Source organism: Schistocerca piceifrons, chromosome 11, assembly GCF_021461385.2.
Source record: "Schistocerca piceifrons isolate TAMUIC-IGC-003096 chromosome 11, iqSchPice1.1, whole genome shotgun sequence".
Lineage (NCBI taxonomy): Eukaryota > Metazoa > Arthropoda > Insecta > Orthoptera > Acrididae > Schistocerca > Schistocerca piceifrons.
Genome location: NC_060148.1, coordinates 137839458 through 137859571, shown reverse-complemented (window position 1 = coordinate 137859571; position 20114 = coordinate 137839458). Strand labels below are relative to the sequence as shown.

Here is a 20114-nt window from a genome sequence, read left to right as displayed (position 1 = left end):
CACCACCACAAATCCATCTCTGAGAAAAATGTTCATTTAATTGTGCAGTAACTCCGTTGGCGAAATGTGGAGACACGCCGTCATGTTGAAAATACATTTGAATTTGCGTAGCAAGCGGAGTATCTTCGGGCAAGTGGGGCATTTCTTCTTGAAGGAATTGTAAGTACGACCCGCCAGTTAGACGTCCTGGGAAAATGAATGGTCCAATAAAGTGTTTATACCATCTCGAGTAAACTGTGCTTCATCAGTAAATAAAACGTGTTTGTGTAACTGTCAATTAGTTTTTAACCAGTTGCACAACTCCAAGCGGAGGGCAGGATCTCCCGGATAACTGATGCACTTTTTGTTTATGTCAGAGACACACATTATTTTACTTCATTGTACACCATATCGTACACTGTGAAATGCCTAATAGTTGAGAGGTACGCCGTGTACTGTACACAGGCTAAGTTGAACAGCATCCATAATATCCGCATCATCGTCTTCACGTATCGAGCTCTGGTACTGATTATGAAAGCTAGGTAGAGAACCTGTCTCCCATAACATTCGAAATGCTCCACTAATGATTCGTCCATTTGGAATCCATCGAGTTGAATAACGTACAACATATTCGTTAATTTCAGCCGTATCATTGCCGTAACATTTTCCATAAATAAACACCATAGTGGCGTATTCCTACATCGTAAATTTGAAAGGCATTCCTATTTCATAAATAATCCACAAACTACAACAGTTACTATGTGGTTTTACTTAAATACACTGTTCTTATTGTGTTCTTTTACAGAACAGTACAGATAACTAACTCGTTTCAAGGTTAGGGAACGTCTGCAACAACTCACTAAAGGTAGCCAACAATGACACACATGTTTCTACATTCTTAATGAAAAATAATCAAAATTTAGTTGTATAACAACCTTTCCTTCTCTGGACGATTCACTGCAGATACACGTCTGGGACATGTTTTATTATATTCAACACACCAGTAATAACAAAATAGGTGGAAATCGTGCTTTACTTTAACCTCTTACAGTTGTGCGATATCTTCATATTATCGAAGTTGCTAAATTTCAGGTAAAACCTTTTATTACCCGTAACTCCGTAACTGAACATTTGCGGACCTATGTTCATGTGACCTTTTTTCTTTATTTTTACATGTAGAACAACATATGAAAATATTTACATATCTTCGTGAATCACCCTGTATGGAAGATGTATTTGCGATGTGGCCCAGCTTGAGACACTCAGTATTGATAACTGACCCAACATGCATCTTCTTGAGTTCTGTTTTCAAACGTCGGACGTCATTAAAGCTTGACAACGGTGCGGGAGGAGGCTTCATATCAAAGGCCCCGGGTATGTACCACCAGTTTCTGACGTTGGACCTCTTCTCGCCAGGATACCTGCTGCATCTGACGAAGGTTTTGCCCCCCGTAGATGCCTAATGGACACGGGAGAGCGCACCAGACTTCTCTGCAAAGATGTTATGCACTGCTGTGAATGTGACACTCGCAATATTGAAGACATTCTGCTGTACAAAACGTAAAATGTGATTAAAAGTGTCTGGACACCTGGCTGAAAATAACAAACAAGTTCGTGGCCTCTCCATCTGTAATGCTGGAATATGGTGTTGGCCCACCCTTATCCTTGATGACAGCAAACCCTCTCGCAGACATACGTTGAAACAGGTGCTGGAAGGTTTCTTGGGAATGACAGCCACTTCTTCATGGAGTGATGCACTGAGGAGAGGTATCGATGTCGGTCGGTGAGGCCGGGCACGGCGTTCCAAAACATAGCTAAGGTGTTCTATAGGATTCAGGTCAGGAATCTGTGTAGGCCAGTTCGTTACAGGGATGTTATTGTCGTGTAATAACTCCACCACTGCCAGTGCATTATGAACAGGTGCTCGATCTTGCTGGAAGATGCAGTCGCCATTACCGAATTGTTCTTCAACAGCGAGAAGCAATGAGATGCTTAAAATATGCCTGTACTGTGATAGTGCCACGCAGAACAACAAGAGGTGCAACCACCTCTATGAAAAACAAGACCACACCATAATACCACCGGCTCAGAATTTTACTGTCAGCACTACACACGCAGGCAGATGACGTTCACTAGGAATTTGCCACACCCAGACCCTGACATCTGATCTCCACATTGTCTACTTTGAGTCGTCACTCCACACAACGTTTTTCCCCTGTTCAATTTTCCAACGTTTACTCTCCTTACACCAAGCGAGGCGTCGTTAGGCATTTACCGGTGTGATGTGTGGCTTATGAGCAGCCGCTCGACCACGAAACCCAAGTTTTCTCACCGCCCACCTAAGTCATAGTACTTGCCGTGGATCGTACTGCAGTTTGGAATTCCTGTATGAAGATCTGGGAAGATTTCTGTTTATTATACATTACGACCCTCTTCAACTCTACGCGCTCTCTGTCAGTCAACAGAAGAAATTGGCCTGTACGCTTTTGTGCTGTATCACATTGGAAACAGTGGACCTAGTGATATTTAGGATTTTGGAAATCTCGCGTGCTGACATATGACATATGTGACACCTAATGACCTGGCCACATTCGAAGTCTATGAGTTTCGCAGAGCGCCCATTCTGCTATCTCACGGTGACTAATGACTACAGAGGTCGGACATATGGAGTTCCTGGCAGTCGGTAGCAGAACAATTTACATAATATGAAAAACAAATGTTTATGGGGGTGTCCTGATACCTTTGTTCACGTAGTGTATGTCTATGACCTCCCATTAAATCACTGGACCCATTTCACCGAAATATGGCAAACAAACAAACTACATGACTGTACGAGCATCATCACTGCTTGTCTTGTAGCCTTCCAGCTCGACAGGAGTGGGAATATGGACAATATCGTATTTTGTCAGCCCATGCCATATTGGCTGAGCCGTATAATAGGCAAGTTGTGTTCAAATAGTTGTGGCTGGCCTTAGGAACCTACTTTACTGTGAAGCCTACTAATCGAGAGTACGAAATGGTTTGACAGTGGGTAGGCTGTACTGAACGATAGTGTGTTGGGTTCAAGTAGAGCCGACCTGCTTTATCGATCTTCTTTGCATAACAACTTATTTGACAGGAGCAGTGATAAGTTTCAAGCCCCTGATGTGTAAGCTGCTCACAATACGTATGAGGTGGGAATATTATCAGCCTGCTTTATCGACATGTTTAGTGGGAGTTACTACATATGTGGGTGGGCATGGCTGAGGAATGTTGAAATAGATAGAGGAGGTGATAGACTGAGGTAGGGACCAGGAAATGATGGACAGGGTAAGTGGAGGCAGGGGGAGATGATAGGAGGTGATGGGCCAAGAGAGGAGGGGCAGGAGGAAACATAAAGAGAGATGGGAGTGGGAGGAAATGAACACTGATTAGCTGGGAGTCGAAGATGAATGAGGAGAGGGGACTACAGTAGACAGGAGGAGATAGGTGGGAGAGATGGGCAGGAGGAGAGGAACAAAGATGGGGAAGAAGAGATGGTTAAAAATGGCTCTAAGCACTATGGGACTTAACATCTGAGGTCATCAGTCCCATAGACATAGAACTACTTAAACCAAACTAACCTAAGGACATCATACCCATCCATGCCCAAGGCAGGATACGAACCTGCGACCGTAGCAGCCCCATATTTCCAGAATGAAGTGCCTAGAACTGCTCGGCCACAATGGTCAGCGAAGAAGAGATGGGTTTGGAGAAGAGGGAGATGAGGACAGGAAGGTAGAGAGGTGTAGGTGATAATGGAAAGAGAAGTGGTGGCAGAAGGTGATGGATAAGAGAAAGAGGCCAGGAGGATATGGACAGGGAAGGATGGAAGATGCGAAGGGAGAGGGTGCAAGAGGAAATAGTTATAGAGTGGGGGCAGATTTAGATGGAATAACAGATTGGGGGCAGGAAGAGATGGAGAGGGAGAGTGAGGAGAGGCTATGGACAAAGTGGGTTGGAGGATATGTACAGTGAGAAAAGGGGAAGGAGAAAATGGAGAGAAGGGGTGGAGAAGATGGATAGAGTGAGAGAGGGGAGGAGGAGATGTAGAGAGAGAAAATGGAGGAGATAATCAGAGATAGAGGGAGAATGAGATGGGGGGATGCTGGAGCCAAATGGGTAGTGTAGATGAGTGGTTTTAAGATGTAAAATGATGAGAGCATAGGATGAGACGGACAGACAGAGGGGTGAAGAGGAGATGGGTGAAGACAGTGAGTAGGCAGAGATGTATACACTATATGTGCCATACAGGTTCGCAAGTGAAACTGTGGGGATAGTGACGTACAAATGGTCATCTAAACTGTACACATATATCACAGACATTATAGTCCGTACGATTTAGGAGCATATGGGCTGTTCCAACTTTATAAAGTACCTTGAATTATTGGCACATGGACAGCACTGACTCAGAAAATATCTTTCTTATGGAACACAAAGTAATTACTGCCATCGACAGAGGACCTGCAGTTGATTCCATAATTCTAAACCTACCGATAGCTATTGAAACCGTTGCTTACAACCAGCTTCTAATAAAATTACAATCCTATGGAGTATCATCTGTGACTGAATTCGTGATTTCACGCTATAAGGCTCTCATTATTCATCTCTTGGTGCTCCATCTCTATTTCCATCCCTCTTTATCCCGATCCATCACCATCTGCCCTTCTCTCTACCATCCCCTTCTCTATGTATTTCAACCTCCCCCCAGCAATGCTCACCCAGACATGTAGCCCCTATTAAACGTGACGACAAAACAAGCCGATAATACTCCCACAACACACCTATAATACTGGGTGGCTTGAAACCAATTAATTCTCTTGACTTATATGTGGTGGTGCTCTGTATGGCGTCTGCAGGGTGAACCATCTAAAGCTTGGACTGCAAATATTATGGAAATGGAAAGTGCTATTTACGTGCAGTTTTCACAGAATGAATTCGAAGCCAGGGTCTCGTACTGTTAGCCAATAAACAGATTGTAATAATACTTAGAAAGTGTATTTTCTGTACCTGAGATTTTCCTAATGAAACAAATCTTATTGCCAGTAACAAACTAAAAATAGGGTAAACTAGAATTTCAGTGCTGTTTGCTGCAGAAGTCTAGTGCAAGCCAGTTATGGGATACCACATTGTGAAAAGTTTCCACACTGACACATCTTTGTGCCATTCAAACTGCGTAGTTGTTAGATCGATGTTGTTATGTTCGTTTACAGTGTGCTTGTGTGTTCCTCGAGAGCACTGCTATCAGTTTTCTGTGTGACAGTCTAAACAGTGGCTCATGTGTGTACAACGGGATTTATCAGTGCAGAAAAAGCTGACATGCTCAGGGTGCATGGAGAGTGTATGAAGAATGCAGTTTGTTCTTCCACAGTGCTTGCGGCAGGATCCCAATCTCGACCATCTTCTCAATCAGTTGTGTGAAAGTGATAGTGTAACAAATAGGGAACGTAACAGAATGAAGCAAGTGATGACAGAAGAGCGGGAAATTTACGTTCTTGCTGTTGTTGCAGTTGATCAACATATTACCTCCTCTGCAATCGCATGTGTAAGTGACATGGGTCAGGCAAGTGTCCTACACATTCCCCATCAGCCTAAATTCCATCCCCATTACATCTACCTCAATGAAGCTCCATGGAAACAATTATAAGAATCGTGTTAACTTCTGTACATGGGAATTGCGACTAGTACTCCATATGTATCACATGCCTTGTTTAGTGGTGAAGCCAGGTAAACCACCAAAACGTGCACTATTGGTGTGTTGACAATCCCCATTGGCTTCCTCAGGTGGAACATCAGCGCCCATGGAGTGTAAACATTGCTGTGGGATAGTAAACCGTCAGATCATAGGCATGAGTTTCATTGATAGAACACTGAATGCGCACAACTATCACAGCCTCCTAACAAACCATCTCCCGCAGATACTAGAAGGCTTTCCTCTGCACACAGAGAGGAACCTGTGTTACCAATATGACCGCTGTCCAGTACATAGTACGTGGAGTATTACAGCATGTCATCACAAATTGTTTCCAAAACATTAGATTGGATGCAGAGGACCAGTACGTTAGGTGCCCCATTATCCAGATTTGATGCCTGTTGACTTTTTCTGTGGGGAAAGCTGAAAGACGCTGTCTGCAAGGACATACCAACTACACCCGATGATACATAACGACGCATAACTGCAGCCTGCTCGGAGATGATCGACGAAACGCTAGCATGTGTGCAGCAGTCGCTCAATACTAGATAGGAAACGTGTTCTGCCACTGCTGGTGGTCATTGTGAACACAACCTGTGATGGTCAGTTACCTCGTCACGGCCCAGAATGTACATAACTAGTGCATGCATTTGTGTTGTCCTTTGGTGTGTACTACTACAGGTATTGTACAAGTGCCAGTGTGGCAACTTTCCAAAGTATTTATATTGTAAGCAGCTTGCACTAGAATCCTGCAACAAATCAACTAACATTATAATTTACGCTATTTTTAGTTTCTTAATGTCAATAAGAATTGTTCCATTCAAAAAGTGTACTTTTGCACAAAAAGTACACTATATAAATATTATTACGAACTTTTATTGGCCAACAATACGGGCGCCTGACTACCTGCACATTCTGTTATAACTGCGCATCAACAGCACTTTCCATCTCCGCAAATTTTATGTTAGTCACCCTGTATGTATACTTTATATTTTCTGTTACGCGTATAGCTGCATCCAAGCTGCTGTTCTGGAAACCAGCATGAGTTCTTGCAGTTCCTATGTGACCAACCAGTACATCCGAACATTATGAAGCACCGAGAAGAAAACTATCTACTGACACATAATCAGCAAGGACTCAGAAAATATCGTTCTTTTAAAACACAACTAGGTCTTTTTACTCACGAAGTAATAAGTGCTGTCGACGGGGGATTCTTATTTTTAGATTTCCAGAAGGATTTCGACACAGTTCCTCACAAGCTTCTTCCAACCATGCCTATGGAATATCTCCTTAGTTGTGCGACTTGATTCGTGATTTCCTGTCAGAAAGGTCACAGTTTGTAGTAACAGACGGAAAGACATCAACTAAGACAGAAGTAATATCTGGCGTTCCCCAAGGAAGTGTTATAGGCCCTCTATTGTTTCTGGTCTGTATTAACGACATAGGGAAAAAACTGAGTAGCCGTCTTAGGATCTTTGCAGAAGATGCTGTCATTTATTGTCTTACAATGTCATCGGATGACCATACCGAATTGCAAAATGATTTAGATAAGATATCTGTATGGTGCGGAAAATGGGAATCGACACAGAATAAACAAAACTGTGAAGTTATTCTCGTGAGTAGTAAAAGAAATCCGCTAAATTTCGATTACGCGGTGACTCACACAAATCTGAAGGCTGCAAATTCAATTAAATACTTAGGGATTGCCGTTACAAATAACCTAAATTGGAACGAGCACATAGATAAGGTCGTGGGTAGAGCAAACCAAAGACTGTGATTCGTTGGCAGAACACTTAGAAGGCGCAACAGGTCTTCTAAAGAGACTGCTTACATCACGCTTGTCCGCCCTATTCTGGAGTATTGGCGTGCGGTGTGGGATCCCCATTAGGTGGTACTGACGGATGACACCTGAAAAGTTCAAAGAAGGGCTGCTCGTTTTATGTTATCGCGAAATAGGGGAGATAGTGCCACAGAAATGATATGTGAATCGGAGTGGGAATCATTAAAACAAAAGCGTTTTTCGTCGCGATGGGATCTTCTTATGATATTTCAACCATCAGTTTTTTCCTCCGATTACGAAAACATTCTGTTGGCACCCACCTACATAGGGAGAAATTATCATCACTATAAAACAAGAGAAATTAGGGCTCACACAGAAAAATTTATGTACTGGTTTTTCCCGCGCACCATTCGAGAGTGGAACGGTAGAGAGACATCTTGAAGGTGATTCATTGAACCCTCTGCCAGGCACTTTATTGTGAGTAGCTGAGTAATCACGTAGATGTAGATGTAGATGTAGATGTAGATGTAGAACCCTGCATAGCATATGGGGCTCTATCTAGAAAAATCCGTTGACAGGGTACGATTTCATTCCTCTGCTGAATGTACCCCACAGCCATTTGGGAAGCTTGAGAAAGGGGTCACATGTTGCCACTGGGCGCGTCCTGTGGAACAGAGGACACTCAAGTCGCCCTCTTGTGACGCAGTCGCCATGCAGAGCAGACGCTCCTGTATTTTCAGCCTTCTGTCGTAGCTGACCGCACTTTGCCGACTTTTCCCTTCTCTGCTCTCTGGTACCAGAAAACAGCTTGCTCTAAACGCGCGCTTCCTTCTTCTCTCTTTCCTGCACCAGTACTTCCCTAACAGACTGATGAACGTCCCTAAACTCCAGCCTGGACAAGACCTAGTGTACTCCGTAGTTTTCAAAATGTAGCAGAATGTTGGTTTCTCTGCCAGTGCTCCTCTCTCGCATTCTTGACACAGTCCACTTCCACAACTGGTGCGATTTGTTCAATTATTGTGAACTGGTTTTGACTTTACCACTATACAGGAAACTGGTAACATTCTGTGTAATGCTGTGCAAATGCTTTGTTGTACATAAAGACCGTGAGTGAGTAATGTATGAGGGAGTGCCTGATTTTCTCTTAATATATGCGAGATGACTCATATAAAATTTTGACCTTGAAAATACACGATGTGATCAAAAGTATTCGGAGACCTGGCTGAAAATAAGTTACAAGTTCGTGGCCTCTCCATCACTAAAGCTGGAATGTAATATGGTGTTGGCTCACTCTTTGCCTTGATGACAACTTCCACACTCGCAGGCATACGTTCAATCAGGTGGTGGAAGGTTTCTTGAGGAATGGCAACACATTCTTCATGGAGTGCTGCACTGAAGGGAGATATCGGTTTTTAGGTGATACCTGGCGTGATGCCGGTGTTCCAAAACATCCCAAAGGTGTTCCATAGGACTCATATCAGGACTCTGTGCAGGACAGTCCGTCACAGGGATGTTATTGTCTTATACTGCCGCCTTAGACTCTGCATTATGAACAGGTGCTCGATCGGTTGGAAAGATGCAATAGCCATCCCCGAATTGCTCTCCAACAGTGAGGCAATGAGATGCTTAAAATATCAATATAGGCCTGTGCTGTGATAGTACCACGCAAAAAACAAGGGGTGCAAGCTCCCTCCATGGAAAACACGACCACACCAAAACACCACCGCCTCCGAATTTTACTGTTTGCACTACACACGCTGGCAGATGACGTTCACTGGACATTCTCAGTAACCACACCTGCCATAGGCTGGCCACATTGTGTACCGTGATTCGTCACTCCACGCAACGTTTTTCCACTGTTCAGTCGTCCAATGTTTACGCTCCTTACAGCAAGCGCGGCTTTGTTTGGCATTTACCTGCGCGATGTGTGGCTTACGAGCAGCCGCTCGACTGTGAAATCCAAGTTTTCTCATCTCCCGCCTAACTGTCATAGTAGTTACAGTGGATCCTGATGCAGTTCGGAATTCCTGTGTGATCGTCTGGATAGATGTCTGCTTGTTACACATTACAGCCTTCTCCAACTGTCGGCAGTCTGTCAGTCAACAGACGAGGTCGGCCTGTACGCTTTTGTGCTGTATTTGGCGCTTCACGTTTCCATCTCACTATCACATGTCAAATAGTGGACCTAGGGATTTGTAGGAGTGTGGAAATCTCGCATACAGACGTATTATAAAAGTGATGTCTAATCGCCAGACGAAGTTCGAAGTCCGTGAGTTTTTGTGAATTTTTTGATTAATTTCAGCCAAAAATAACAAAGTTGCTCTGTGATATTCGCTGAAGATTGTGAGTATAGTTCTCCAATTACGTGCAGTGTAGCCATTCCGATTTTCATCTGAAATCAGAAAGGATTTGATTTTACGTTACTAACTTATTTTCTAAGAATATGAGCCTCAGTGCAGGTGAAAATAATGGAAATTAAAAACTGTGCAGACGTTGGAACAATTTACTGCGATTTTCACGTTTTTTTCTCCATTTAGGCGAAGAAAAATACCCCTGAAATCATGACATCTCCTCATAAGTTGGTTCATACAATTAGTAATTTTATACACAATCATACTATCACATTTAATAATGATCGACTCAATACTTTTTGAGTTAGACTGCACACAAATGTGAAAAAAGTCATTTGGAGATGAACGCGTTTGAGAAATCAATTCTTGGAAACTGGAAATTTAAGGAAGTCAACAATAATGTAAAATACTTACCAATTGATCTGCGATTCCAGCACCATATAGTAACCATTCTTCTTCCTCACAGGCTTCATTTTGCGCTTGCTGCAGTGCTTTGCGTGCCTTCCGACTTTCCTTCGATTCAATGAACTAGGTCGATTGTGCCAGCATACGCGCTGGTTATCCATTTGTTCGGCGTAACTGAAGCTTTACATGTCTCCTACAATTCCTGCCTCGTTCACGGCCATCAGAAGGGATGAATTTCCATCATTGAATAAGCCAGCTGCTAAATACGACGCCAAATCAACCACTTTTAGTCCGGAGTGCAAGTGTTTGCGAGCTAATCACCAAATAGTGGAATTAAAAGTTTCATTAGCATTTTGTGTGTGGCCACCTACACATTTCTCCAGTAATTCATCCCCTGATAAATCTTATATCGGAAGAATTTCTTTCTGTACAAATGCGAATTTCGCTTTGATATTTTGACAGAGTATTCTTGGATAGTTAGCTTAACGATTTGTACAACAAAAACTGGATTTTTCGAACCTCCTAGTAAGGTTTCCCAATTAACCATCGTAATCCAGATTAGGTTATTATATTAATTTAGATTTTCTATCCAGTTTGTTGAAAGTAAATAAACTGTGGAGATTTACTTACTCATCAATTTACAGATTCTCCAGCAGTTGTTTATTTGGCCTGACAGCATTGTCCTTACATCATGTTCTGCAGAAGCGTTAGTTGGTTCATCTGCATTTTTGTCGCAGTACTCACAGCTGCCGACTATAGCGACTCTCATCCCAGTACAGGTAAAGATTTTACTTGTATAAATTTACGTAAGTCTGTATATGATAATGAATAACCAGTTTTAGCGGTAATGAAAAACAAATTCCATATTTTCATTAAGTATTTTATATATTTGTTTCTCGATCCTGAACTCACAGTCTACCACTTTGGAACTGACAATTTGAGTAAGTGCCATTATTTTCCATTACTTCCAGAAACTTTTCATGGTTCAAGAAATTCATGCAGTGCAAACTTATCTCATTGCTAGACTTATTTGATGATTTAATAACTGATTTGGGTCATTTGATTATTATGTGTAAAATCTCTAACTTCACTGAGTTCCTATATTATTACTTTTGTTTTTATAGTCTGTATGAGTTGGAATACAGTTTACATATGTGTAACATACGTGTTGATAGACCTTGAGAGTGGTAATCATAGCGTTTTTTTTAATTATTTTCATAAAGATTTACTCGTCCCGTCTAGATCAATATAACACATGAATAGACGAAGCTAAACATCATCTATTTCACATAAGTAGTCGTGGTATACAGGTATCTGACATGTCTTCCAGGATTACGGTAGTACATTGTACACCGCCTTCCATACATTTATATTGACTACAGAAAAACCTTCTTACGTTCACAATATTTACATAACCAATTAAAAACACGAATCTGACAGTGGTAATCATCTCAGGAGGTATCCATCAGAAATTGTAATGCTTGTGCTGACTACAGTATGTCCCTGTTTCTTATCTGTTTAAATTCATTGAGGTATGGGTTCAAAATTATGGTGCTTTTGCTTCCAATGTGTCCTTTCATCAGTGGCAGAATTTTTAAATTAATGGTGGATGTCATCATTGTGGTTCAGCTGAACATTTGCTTTCTTGTAGAACAGAGTTCCATAGAACCTTCACATGGGCACAAACAGTAAATTTTGAAGGAGTGTTAAGTGTTCCCATCTGTATAGATAACTTGTAGCACCTACTCCTTCAATTTATTTTGAACGACATACTAGTTTCTCTTTTCTTGGATATAATGGTTATTTTAGGAAGACAGGTATGAGCTTGAGAGCCAGTTACATGGCACATGCTGCAACTATACCAGTAGCATTATCGTTCTCTTGTTAGTAACATTAGTAAATCAATAATAAACCATGTTCCTCTTCATAGTGTGAGATATGTCATGTTTTCTATTATGATTGCTATCTGAGTGAATGTCCATCAAATTATTGCTATTTACTTTCTGTAAAAATACGTTACAGAACAGTAACTATAAGTAGGTCTAAATTTTCGTAGCAGTATGTAGCTCATATGTACACTGTTTCAAAGGAACCACATGGTAAACAAAATGTCATTCAAGAATGGGACGTAATTGATGTCTGTAGATCATAAATTTATAGTAACCACGTTGGTGTCGTCTGTAAGCATTAATTTAATTTCACACCTAATTAAAGCCAACTGTGTGCAGATTGTTACCAGAAATTCGAAGCATAAGGGGACGCTCGGCTATACAAAAATGTAACACCTTGTTCTGATGCCACAGAAACTTCCTGTGATGGGACAAGGTTTTAGCCAGTTAACTCATGAGTTACTGATTTTATAATTGCTAATAGCCAGCTGAACAGCACAAAGGCTTTAGTCCAATCAAACAAGATATTTACAGAAAAAGAATTTATGTTTCAATGCTCTAAGGTATACACAAATACAAAGATAGGAATATTCCTCTGAAAGCCAAATTCTTTTTATTTCTATTTGCAAAGTATTCAATACATTTAATTGTATGAATTAATTATTTTAATAATTTGAGGTTCTCCACATTTGTAGCATCCAATTAGAGTTCCCTGGAATTTTGTGTAGGGCACCTTTCTCTAAAGAGTTCATATGATGGTGTGTTTCATTTTGGTAAGACCAATAATGTGGTGAAGTGTTGCTTTAAAACATAAGTGAAATCTATTTATTCCATCTATTTCCCCAGAGTAGGTTTTCAGCTGTTTACATGATGTACTGCCACATCATGTGATGCTTATTTCTGGAAGGCAGGATGGTTTGGTTCAGTTAGCCAGTGGTTACAGACAGGTGACTCATAACTTTCATGTAAAACATTGGGAGTTAGTTGTTGTACGATATACACTGCAAGTCTAATGTCAGTGACATTTGAGCATCTCATGTACCTGGTCAGTGTGTGTCATGTGCCTTCTGCCTAGTCTGATGCACTGTCGCGACTTCCTCCCTGCGCCAACCTCTTACCTTCAGACTAGAACAGGTTATCTCACGTTTCATGTTGAAAATTCGTGCCAGGACGTAATATCTTACAAATATTTTCCTTATGTTTGGTTGTAGTAGACACCTTCGACGCAGGAAAGCCATCTTTCCCTCTGTATGTCTGCCTCTCAAATCCGCCTTACTTTGTCCTTCATCTGTAATTTTGCTTTCAAGGAAGCAAATTTCCTTCATCTATTTTGTGATCCCAGACTTTGACGTTAAATTTAATGCTATTCTCATTTCTGGTAGTCTTCATTACGTTAATCTTTCATTTGTTCACACTAAGTACATATTTGCATTCATTTGACTCCCCATTCCATACAACAGACCTTCTAATTCTTCCTGATCTTCACTGACAGCAATGTTTTCAGCGAATCTTCCCCATGGCACTTTATAACCATGACTGTTAAGCCAACTCCTACATTTCGCTTTTATTTTCATTACGGTTTCCTAAATGTACAGATTAGACAGTTGGGGAGAAACACCGTTTCACTACCTTACACCCTCATTAAGCACATCTCTTTTCTCATAGTCTTCTGTTCTTATAGCTTCTTTTGTGTTCCTATACATATTATTGTATACCCAAATTTCCGAGTATTTCTAGTCATTTCACACTGTAGAACGCATTTCCTAGGTCGAAGAATTCTATACAAGTATCCTGATTCTTCTTAACTCTTGCATACCTTACCAAGTGGAATGCAGCACTTGTCGTCTGGGTTCTGTCGTGTTTCCTATGCACCTACGCTACATCTGTTCTCCAGAACAGAGCTTTCTTTGTGGACCAAAGTCTCCTCCAGCCACTCACCACGGATGCAAGACTCTTAAGCTCAACATCGAGGCGATAGCATTCAGGAGGATGGCACACTGTAATACTTGAGAATCGAGACAATCCTCTGGGCTGCCAGATCTGTCCTTTCGTTCCTCGCAATTCCGATGTGTCTTGGTACCCAGCAAAAAGACACCTAAATCCCCAGTCGTTGTAGATGGAGGAGGGACTAGCTTCCCTGCTGAGTACAAACGTTTTACAGAGTGAAGGGAACTTAGAAAATCGGATGAGACAAGAAATTTATCACTGGAAGAACGTCTCACCTACTCCAATGACCGCAAGATCGCATAAAATTCTGCATAAAAGACAGTAAGCGCTTAAGGCAGTCTGATCTTGAGGACAAGATCTGTCAAAAAAAAAAAAAAAGAGCAACCAACAGGATCCCCTTGTAGCGATAAATGCATAAAAACAGCTATGTTGTTGTGGTGCCCAGGTAAAATGTCAGAAAATATGTCACTAAAAGCGGAAGCAGGAGTGTAATCTCTCTTGTAGCGCCCCAAATCTAAAATCACTCTGGGTCTCTCTAGTAACCATGGCAGCAGGCAGTTAAAACCCTGGATTTGGGGCAGTACATGGTGCACGTGGATCGCAAATGGCATGTGGCTCTTAAATGGTTGGAAATAAGGGGGATGAGCAACATTATAGATTGTGGGTGAAGTTGGAGCTGTGAGGAACTTGCATGCCTGATGTACTAGGCGGAGCTGCTGGTGACCCCCCAGCCTCTGCACATAGGCCTTCTGGTCCTATAGCGACCTGTGGCCAACTGAAGCCCCTCAAGGTGGACAGTGTCAATTCATATCAAAAGGCCTCGCATAAACCATGCACCCATAGTCCAGCCATGAACGCATGAAAGCCGTATAAAACTTCAATGCTCAGATACACATTGCTGCGGCTCATGCAAGTTCTTTAGCTGTCAGAATCTACATTCCTAAATCAATAGCTAGGGTCCGGGATCTCTCTCAGGAATGCTGGTCCCCATGTGCCACAATGCATCCCTTCTGCATCAGCTCTCATCTTTGACAAGATTTTAGCTCACATTCCTGATGAAAACCTCCAATAGAATCTTCTGAACCTCAAAGATCGATTGCTCATCTCATGACTTCCTATCATTCGAGCTTCTGAGCAGGCTGCCACAGCAGCAGCTTTTATCGAAGACCCAACTCTGGTATTAGCCACATAACCCAAATTGGAAGCTTTGCAACATTGGTTGTAGCCCAAGTCTGGAAAAGTCCTCAATGCCATTTCCACAAGGTGAATTGTGTTACTAGGTGTTAGTGTACCCACAAAGCTGAAATTTGCCACACCTGCACTTCTATGTCTGTGGACTGGTGACTGGGCGACACCAAGGAATATTCTACCCATCCATATTTTACAGAAGCGACACTGGTACAGGCTATAGTCTTGCAGTTTACTCAGTTGCTTTCTATACAAGCTAAGTTGTAACGCAAGCCAGTCACCTACCAGACTGACACTGGGTCATCAGCTACAGTAATCGACTGGCCTACACAAGCCATTAAGTCTCCTCCAGGCACACCAGGCGAACGGTCTACCTGACGGGAGACCCTAGTCACATGGCATTTTCATTTCCATACCTTCACAACAAAGTTATGTAGTTTCAGTAACAACACCATTTCTGTTACAGGATGTATCTATTAGAGTACTTTTCCATAGCAAACGCTACTGTGGCGCCACAGTAACTCCAGCTTGGATTCTGATGGTTGTGGCACCTCAGGTCTCTAATCTATCCAGCGTAGACTTATTCCATGCCTTGGGGCTTGAGTTCTGCGCCACCTCTGATGCAGTCCAAGCCCTGGGCCTCTCCCTACACCACCAACATCTTGGTTAAATTAGGACCAGTGTGCTGCCAGTGAGCATCTTGGGGTTCCAGTCACATAGATCTCTTACTGCAGCTCCAAAATTATTTAAGGTCTGTAGCGTCGAGTTTTCATACCAGGATAAGTGTCAACAGGACTAGCAACATCTTCAGGACGAGAGCGTCTTCAACCCAGTAACACACAGCCAGTGGGCCCTTCCAACTTGACTGTGGAGAAACCATCAGGCACTGGCTGCATTTGTCGTGACTTCCATGATACTGTGAATGCCCAATGTGTAGTCGTCAGATATATCACTCCTATGCTTCAGGACACTGTTTACATCTCGCTGGGTCTGTGGTATTTGCCAAAAATGACCTTCATTATGCTTATTTGCCAAAAATGACCTTCATGATGCTTATCTCCACCTCAAACTGCGTAACAGCTCCCAGGAGACTGTAATCATAACCATCATAGCCACTCCTTTTGGATTGCTCCAATATACATAGCTTCCGTTTGGCATCGCCAAAGTTACATCGGTTTTTTGGAGGTACTATGTTGTTGTTGTGGTCTTCAGTCCTGAGACTGGTTTGATGCAGCTCTCCATGCTACTATACCCTGTGCAAGCTTCTTCATCTCCCAGTACTTACTGCAACCTCCATACTTCTGAATCTGCTTAGTATATTCATCTCTTGGTCTCCCTCTACGATTTTTACCCTCCACGCTGCCCTCCAATGCAAAATTTGTGATCCCCTGATGCCACAGAACATGTCCTACCAACTGGTCCTTTCTTCTTGTCAAGTTGTGCCACAAACTCCTCTTCTCCCCAATTCTATTCAACACTTCCTCCTTAGTTATGTGATCTACCCATGTTCAGCATTCTTCTGTAGCACTACATTTCGAAAACTTCTATTCTCTTCTTGTCCAAACTATTTATCGTCCATGTTTCAATTCCATACATGGCTACACTCCATACAAATACTTTCAGAAACGACTTTCTGACACTTATATCAATACTCGATGTTAACAAATTTCTCTTCTTCACAAACGTTTTCCTTGTCATTGCCAATCTACATTTTATATCCTCTCTACTTCGACCATCATCAGTTATTTTGCTCACCAAATGGCAAAACTCCTTTACCACTTTAATCGTCTCATATCCTAATCTAATTCCCTCAGCATCACTCGACTTAATTCGACTACATTCCATTATCCTCGTTTGCTTATGTTGCTGTTCATTTTATATCCACCTTTCAAGACACTATCCATTCCGTTCAACTGCTCTTCCAAATGCTTTTCTGTCTCTGACAGAATTTCAATGTCATCGGTGAACCTCGAAGTTTTTATTTCTTCTCCATGGATTTTAATGCCTACTCCGAACTTTTCTTTTGTTTCCTTTACTGCTTGCTCAATATACAGATTGAATAACATCACGAAGAGGCTACAAACCTGTCTTACTCCCTTCCCAACAACTGCTTCCCTTTTGTGCCCCTCGACTCTTATAACTGCCTTCTGGTGTCTGTACAAATTCTAACAAGCCTTTCGCTCCCTGTATTTTACCCCTGACACCTTTAGAATTTGATAGAGAGTATTCCAGTTAACATTGTCAAAAGCTTTCTCTAAGTCCACAAATGCTAGAAACGTAGGTTTACCTTTCTTCTAAGATAAGTCATAAGGTCAGTATTGCTTCACGTGTTCCAACATTTCTACGGAATCCAAACTGATCTTCCCCTAGGTCGGCTTCTACCAGTTTTTCCATTCGCCTGTAAAGAATTCGTGTTAGTATTCTGCAGCTGTGACTTATTAAACTGATTGTTCGGTAATTTTCACATCTGTCAACAAGTGCTTTCTTTGGGAATGGAATTATTATATTCTTCTTGAAGTCTGAGGGTATTTAGCTTGTCTCATACATCTTGCTCAGCAGATGGTAGGGTACCGGTTTATCCAGGTCCCATCTCCTTAAATTCAGACCTTTTTCCAGTTTCTTCAGTTTCAATCTACAGTTTATAACCTATACATTGTGGTCAGATTCCATATCCGCCCCTGGAAATGTCTTACAATTTAAAACCTGGTTCCTAAATCTCTGTCTTGCCTTTATATAACCTATCTGATACTTCCTAGTATCTCCACGATTATTCCATGTATATAACCTTCTTTTATGATTCTTGAACCAAGAGTTAGCTATGATTAAGTTATGCTCTGTGCAAAATTCTACCAGACAGCTTCCACTTTCATTTCTAATCCCCAATCCATATTCACCTACTATGTATCCCTTTTCCTATTCTCGAATTCCAGTCACCTGTGACTATTAAATTTTAGTCTCCCTTCACTACCTGAATAATTTCTTTTATCTCATCATACATTTCATAAACTTCCACATCATCTGCAGAGCTAGTTGGCATATAAACTTGTACTACTGTAGTAGGCATGGGCTGCATGTCTATCTTGGCCACAATAATGCTTTCACTACGCTGTTTGTAGTAGCTTACCTGCACTCCTATTTTTTTTTATTCATTATTAAACCTACTCCTATATTACCCCTCTTTGATTTTGTATTTATAACCCTGAATTCACCTGACCAAAAGTTTTGATCCTCCTGCCACCGAACTTCACTAATTCCCACTATATCTAACTTTAACCTATCCATTTCCCTTGTTTAAATTCTCTAATCTACCTGCCCAATTAAGGGATCTGACATTCCGCACTCCGATCTGTAGAACGCCAATTCTCTTTCTTCTGATAACGACATCCTCTTAAGTAGTCCCTGCTCGGAGATCCTAATGGGGGACTATTTTACCTCTGGAATATTTTACCCAAGAGGACGCCATCATCAGTTAACCATACGGTAAAGCTGCATGCCCTTGGGCAAAATTATAGCTGTAGTTTCCCATTGCTTTCAGGTGTTCACGGTAACAGCACAGCAAGGCCGTTTTGATTAGTGTTACAAGGCCAGATCAGTCAGTCATCCAGACTGTTGCCCCTGCAAGTACTGAAAAGGCTGCTGCCCCTCTACAGGAACCACACATTTGTCTGGCCTCTCAATAGATACCCCTCCATTGTGTTTGCATGTATGGTATGGCCATCTGTATTGCTGATGCACGCAAGCCTCCCCACCAACAGCAAGGTCCATGGTTCATGGGGGCGGGGGGGAATGAGCAACACTTACAGGACGTCTCAGGGACCGTGAGATACCTTGACAATTTTCTGGTTGTTGGAAAGTATACAGCTGATGTTGCTCTTCTCCCCATTCACAGAAGCTTACCTTCGTTGTAATCTTGGCAAATGTTCTTTTTCCATCCACCAGGTCGAATATTTACGACACATCTTCAGGACATCAGACAAATGGCTTACACCACATTTTGTGCCTGCCATCCAAAAATTACTGGCCTCGATAGATGCATTCCAGCCGAAGTCTAAGTCAGCGAAACTGCTATAGACCATTCATGCCACATGCTTCACCGATTCTGGCACCACTCGCTCTGTAACAGAGTTCCCTGGAAGTGGCCACCTTAATGTAATAAGGTGTTCCAAAGCCTGAAGAAGGCCCTCTTCGACCTACTTGTCTCATGGCATACAATCCAACGAAACCATTGGTGTTAGTGGCCGATGCTGACTGGCACACTTTTGTCCCATACTGAGAATGGCGTGGAGCGACCCACTGCGTTTGTATCCACTTACAGCAGGATAGAGGAACCACATAGAAAAGGAGGCTTTGGTCATCATCTTTGGCAGCAAACGCTTCCATGCCTACATCTATAGCCGCCATTTCACACTCATGACAGATCGTAAGCCTCTAATGTGTCTCTTCAAGTATTCAGCAACTTGCCACTGTGCGCTCTGTTTCTCTCAGGATATGCCTATGATATCCAATATCACCCTAATGCCGGCCCTGCCAATGCCAATATCCTATCGCGATTTCATATCAGCCAGAACCCAGAATTTCATGAGGATCCAGAAGTCTGTTTTCATGAGGACAGTGAGACTGCCATCATCAAAGACCTATCTTCCGAAATTGATGCACGCCTTTTGGGATAACACACAGTGACAGGCCATGTCCTCCACGAGGTTTTGCATTATACAACAGAAAGATGGCCTGCTGACAAAGTAATGTCTCGTGTACCCATACCTCCAAACCTTCTGTAGCACGCAGCAAAAGTCTTTATCCTTGCATCACATTGTGCTGATAAAGGTCGTGATGGGCCACGCTCAGGTCCTCATTCCCAGAACCCT

The 20114-nt window shown here is 42.1% G+C and overlaps 1 protein-coding gene across 1 annotated transcript in view; it reads left to right on the top strand.

The window, feature by feature from the left end:
* LOC124719970 (ankyrin-3-like) overlaps positions 1-20114 on the top strand; it is a 51115-nt gene that overhangs the window by 1349 nt on the left and 29652 nt on the right. The window contains exon 2 of the mRNA XM_047245188.1: positions 10870-11004. Coding sequence (XP_047101144.1) covers positions 10917-11004 — 88 coding nt within the window. The 5' untranslated portion in view covers positions 10870-10916. The remainder of the gene's footprint in view (positions 1-10869; positions 11005-20114) is intronic.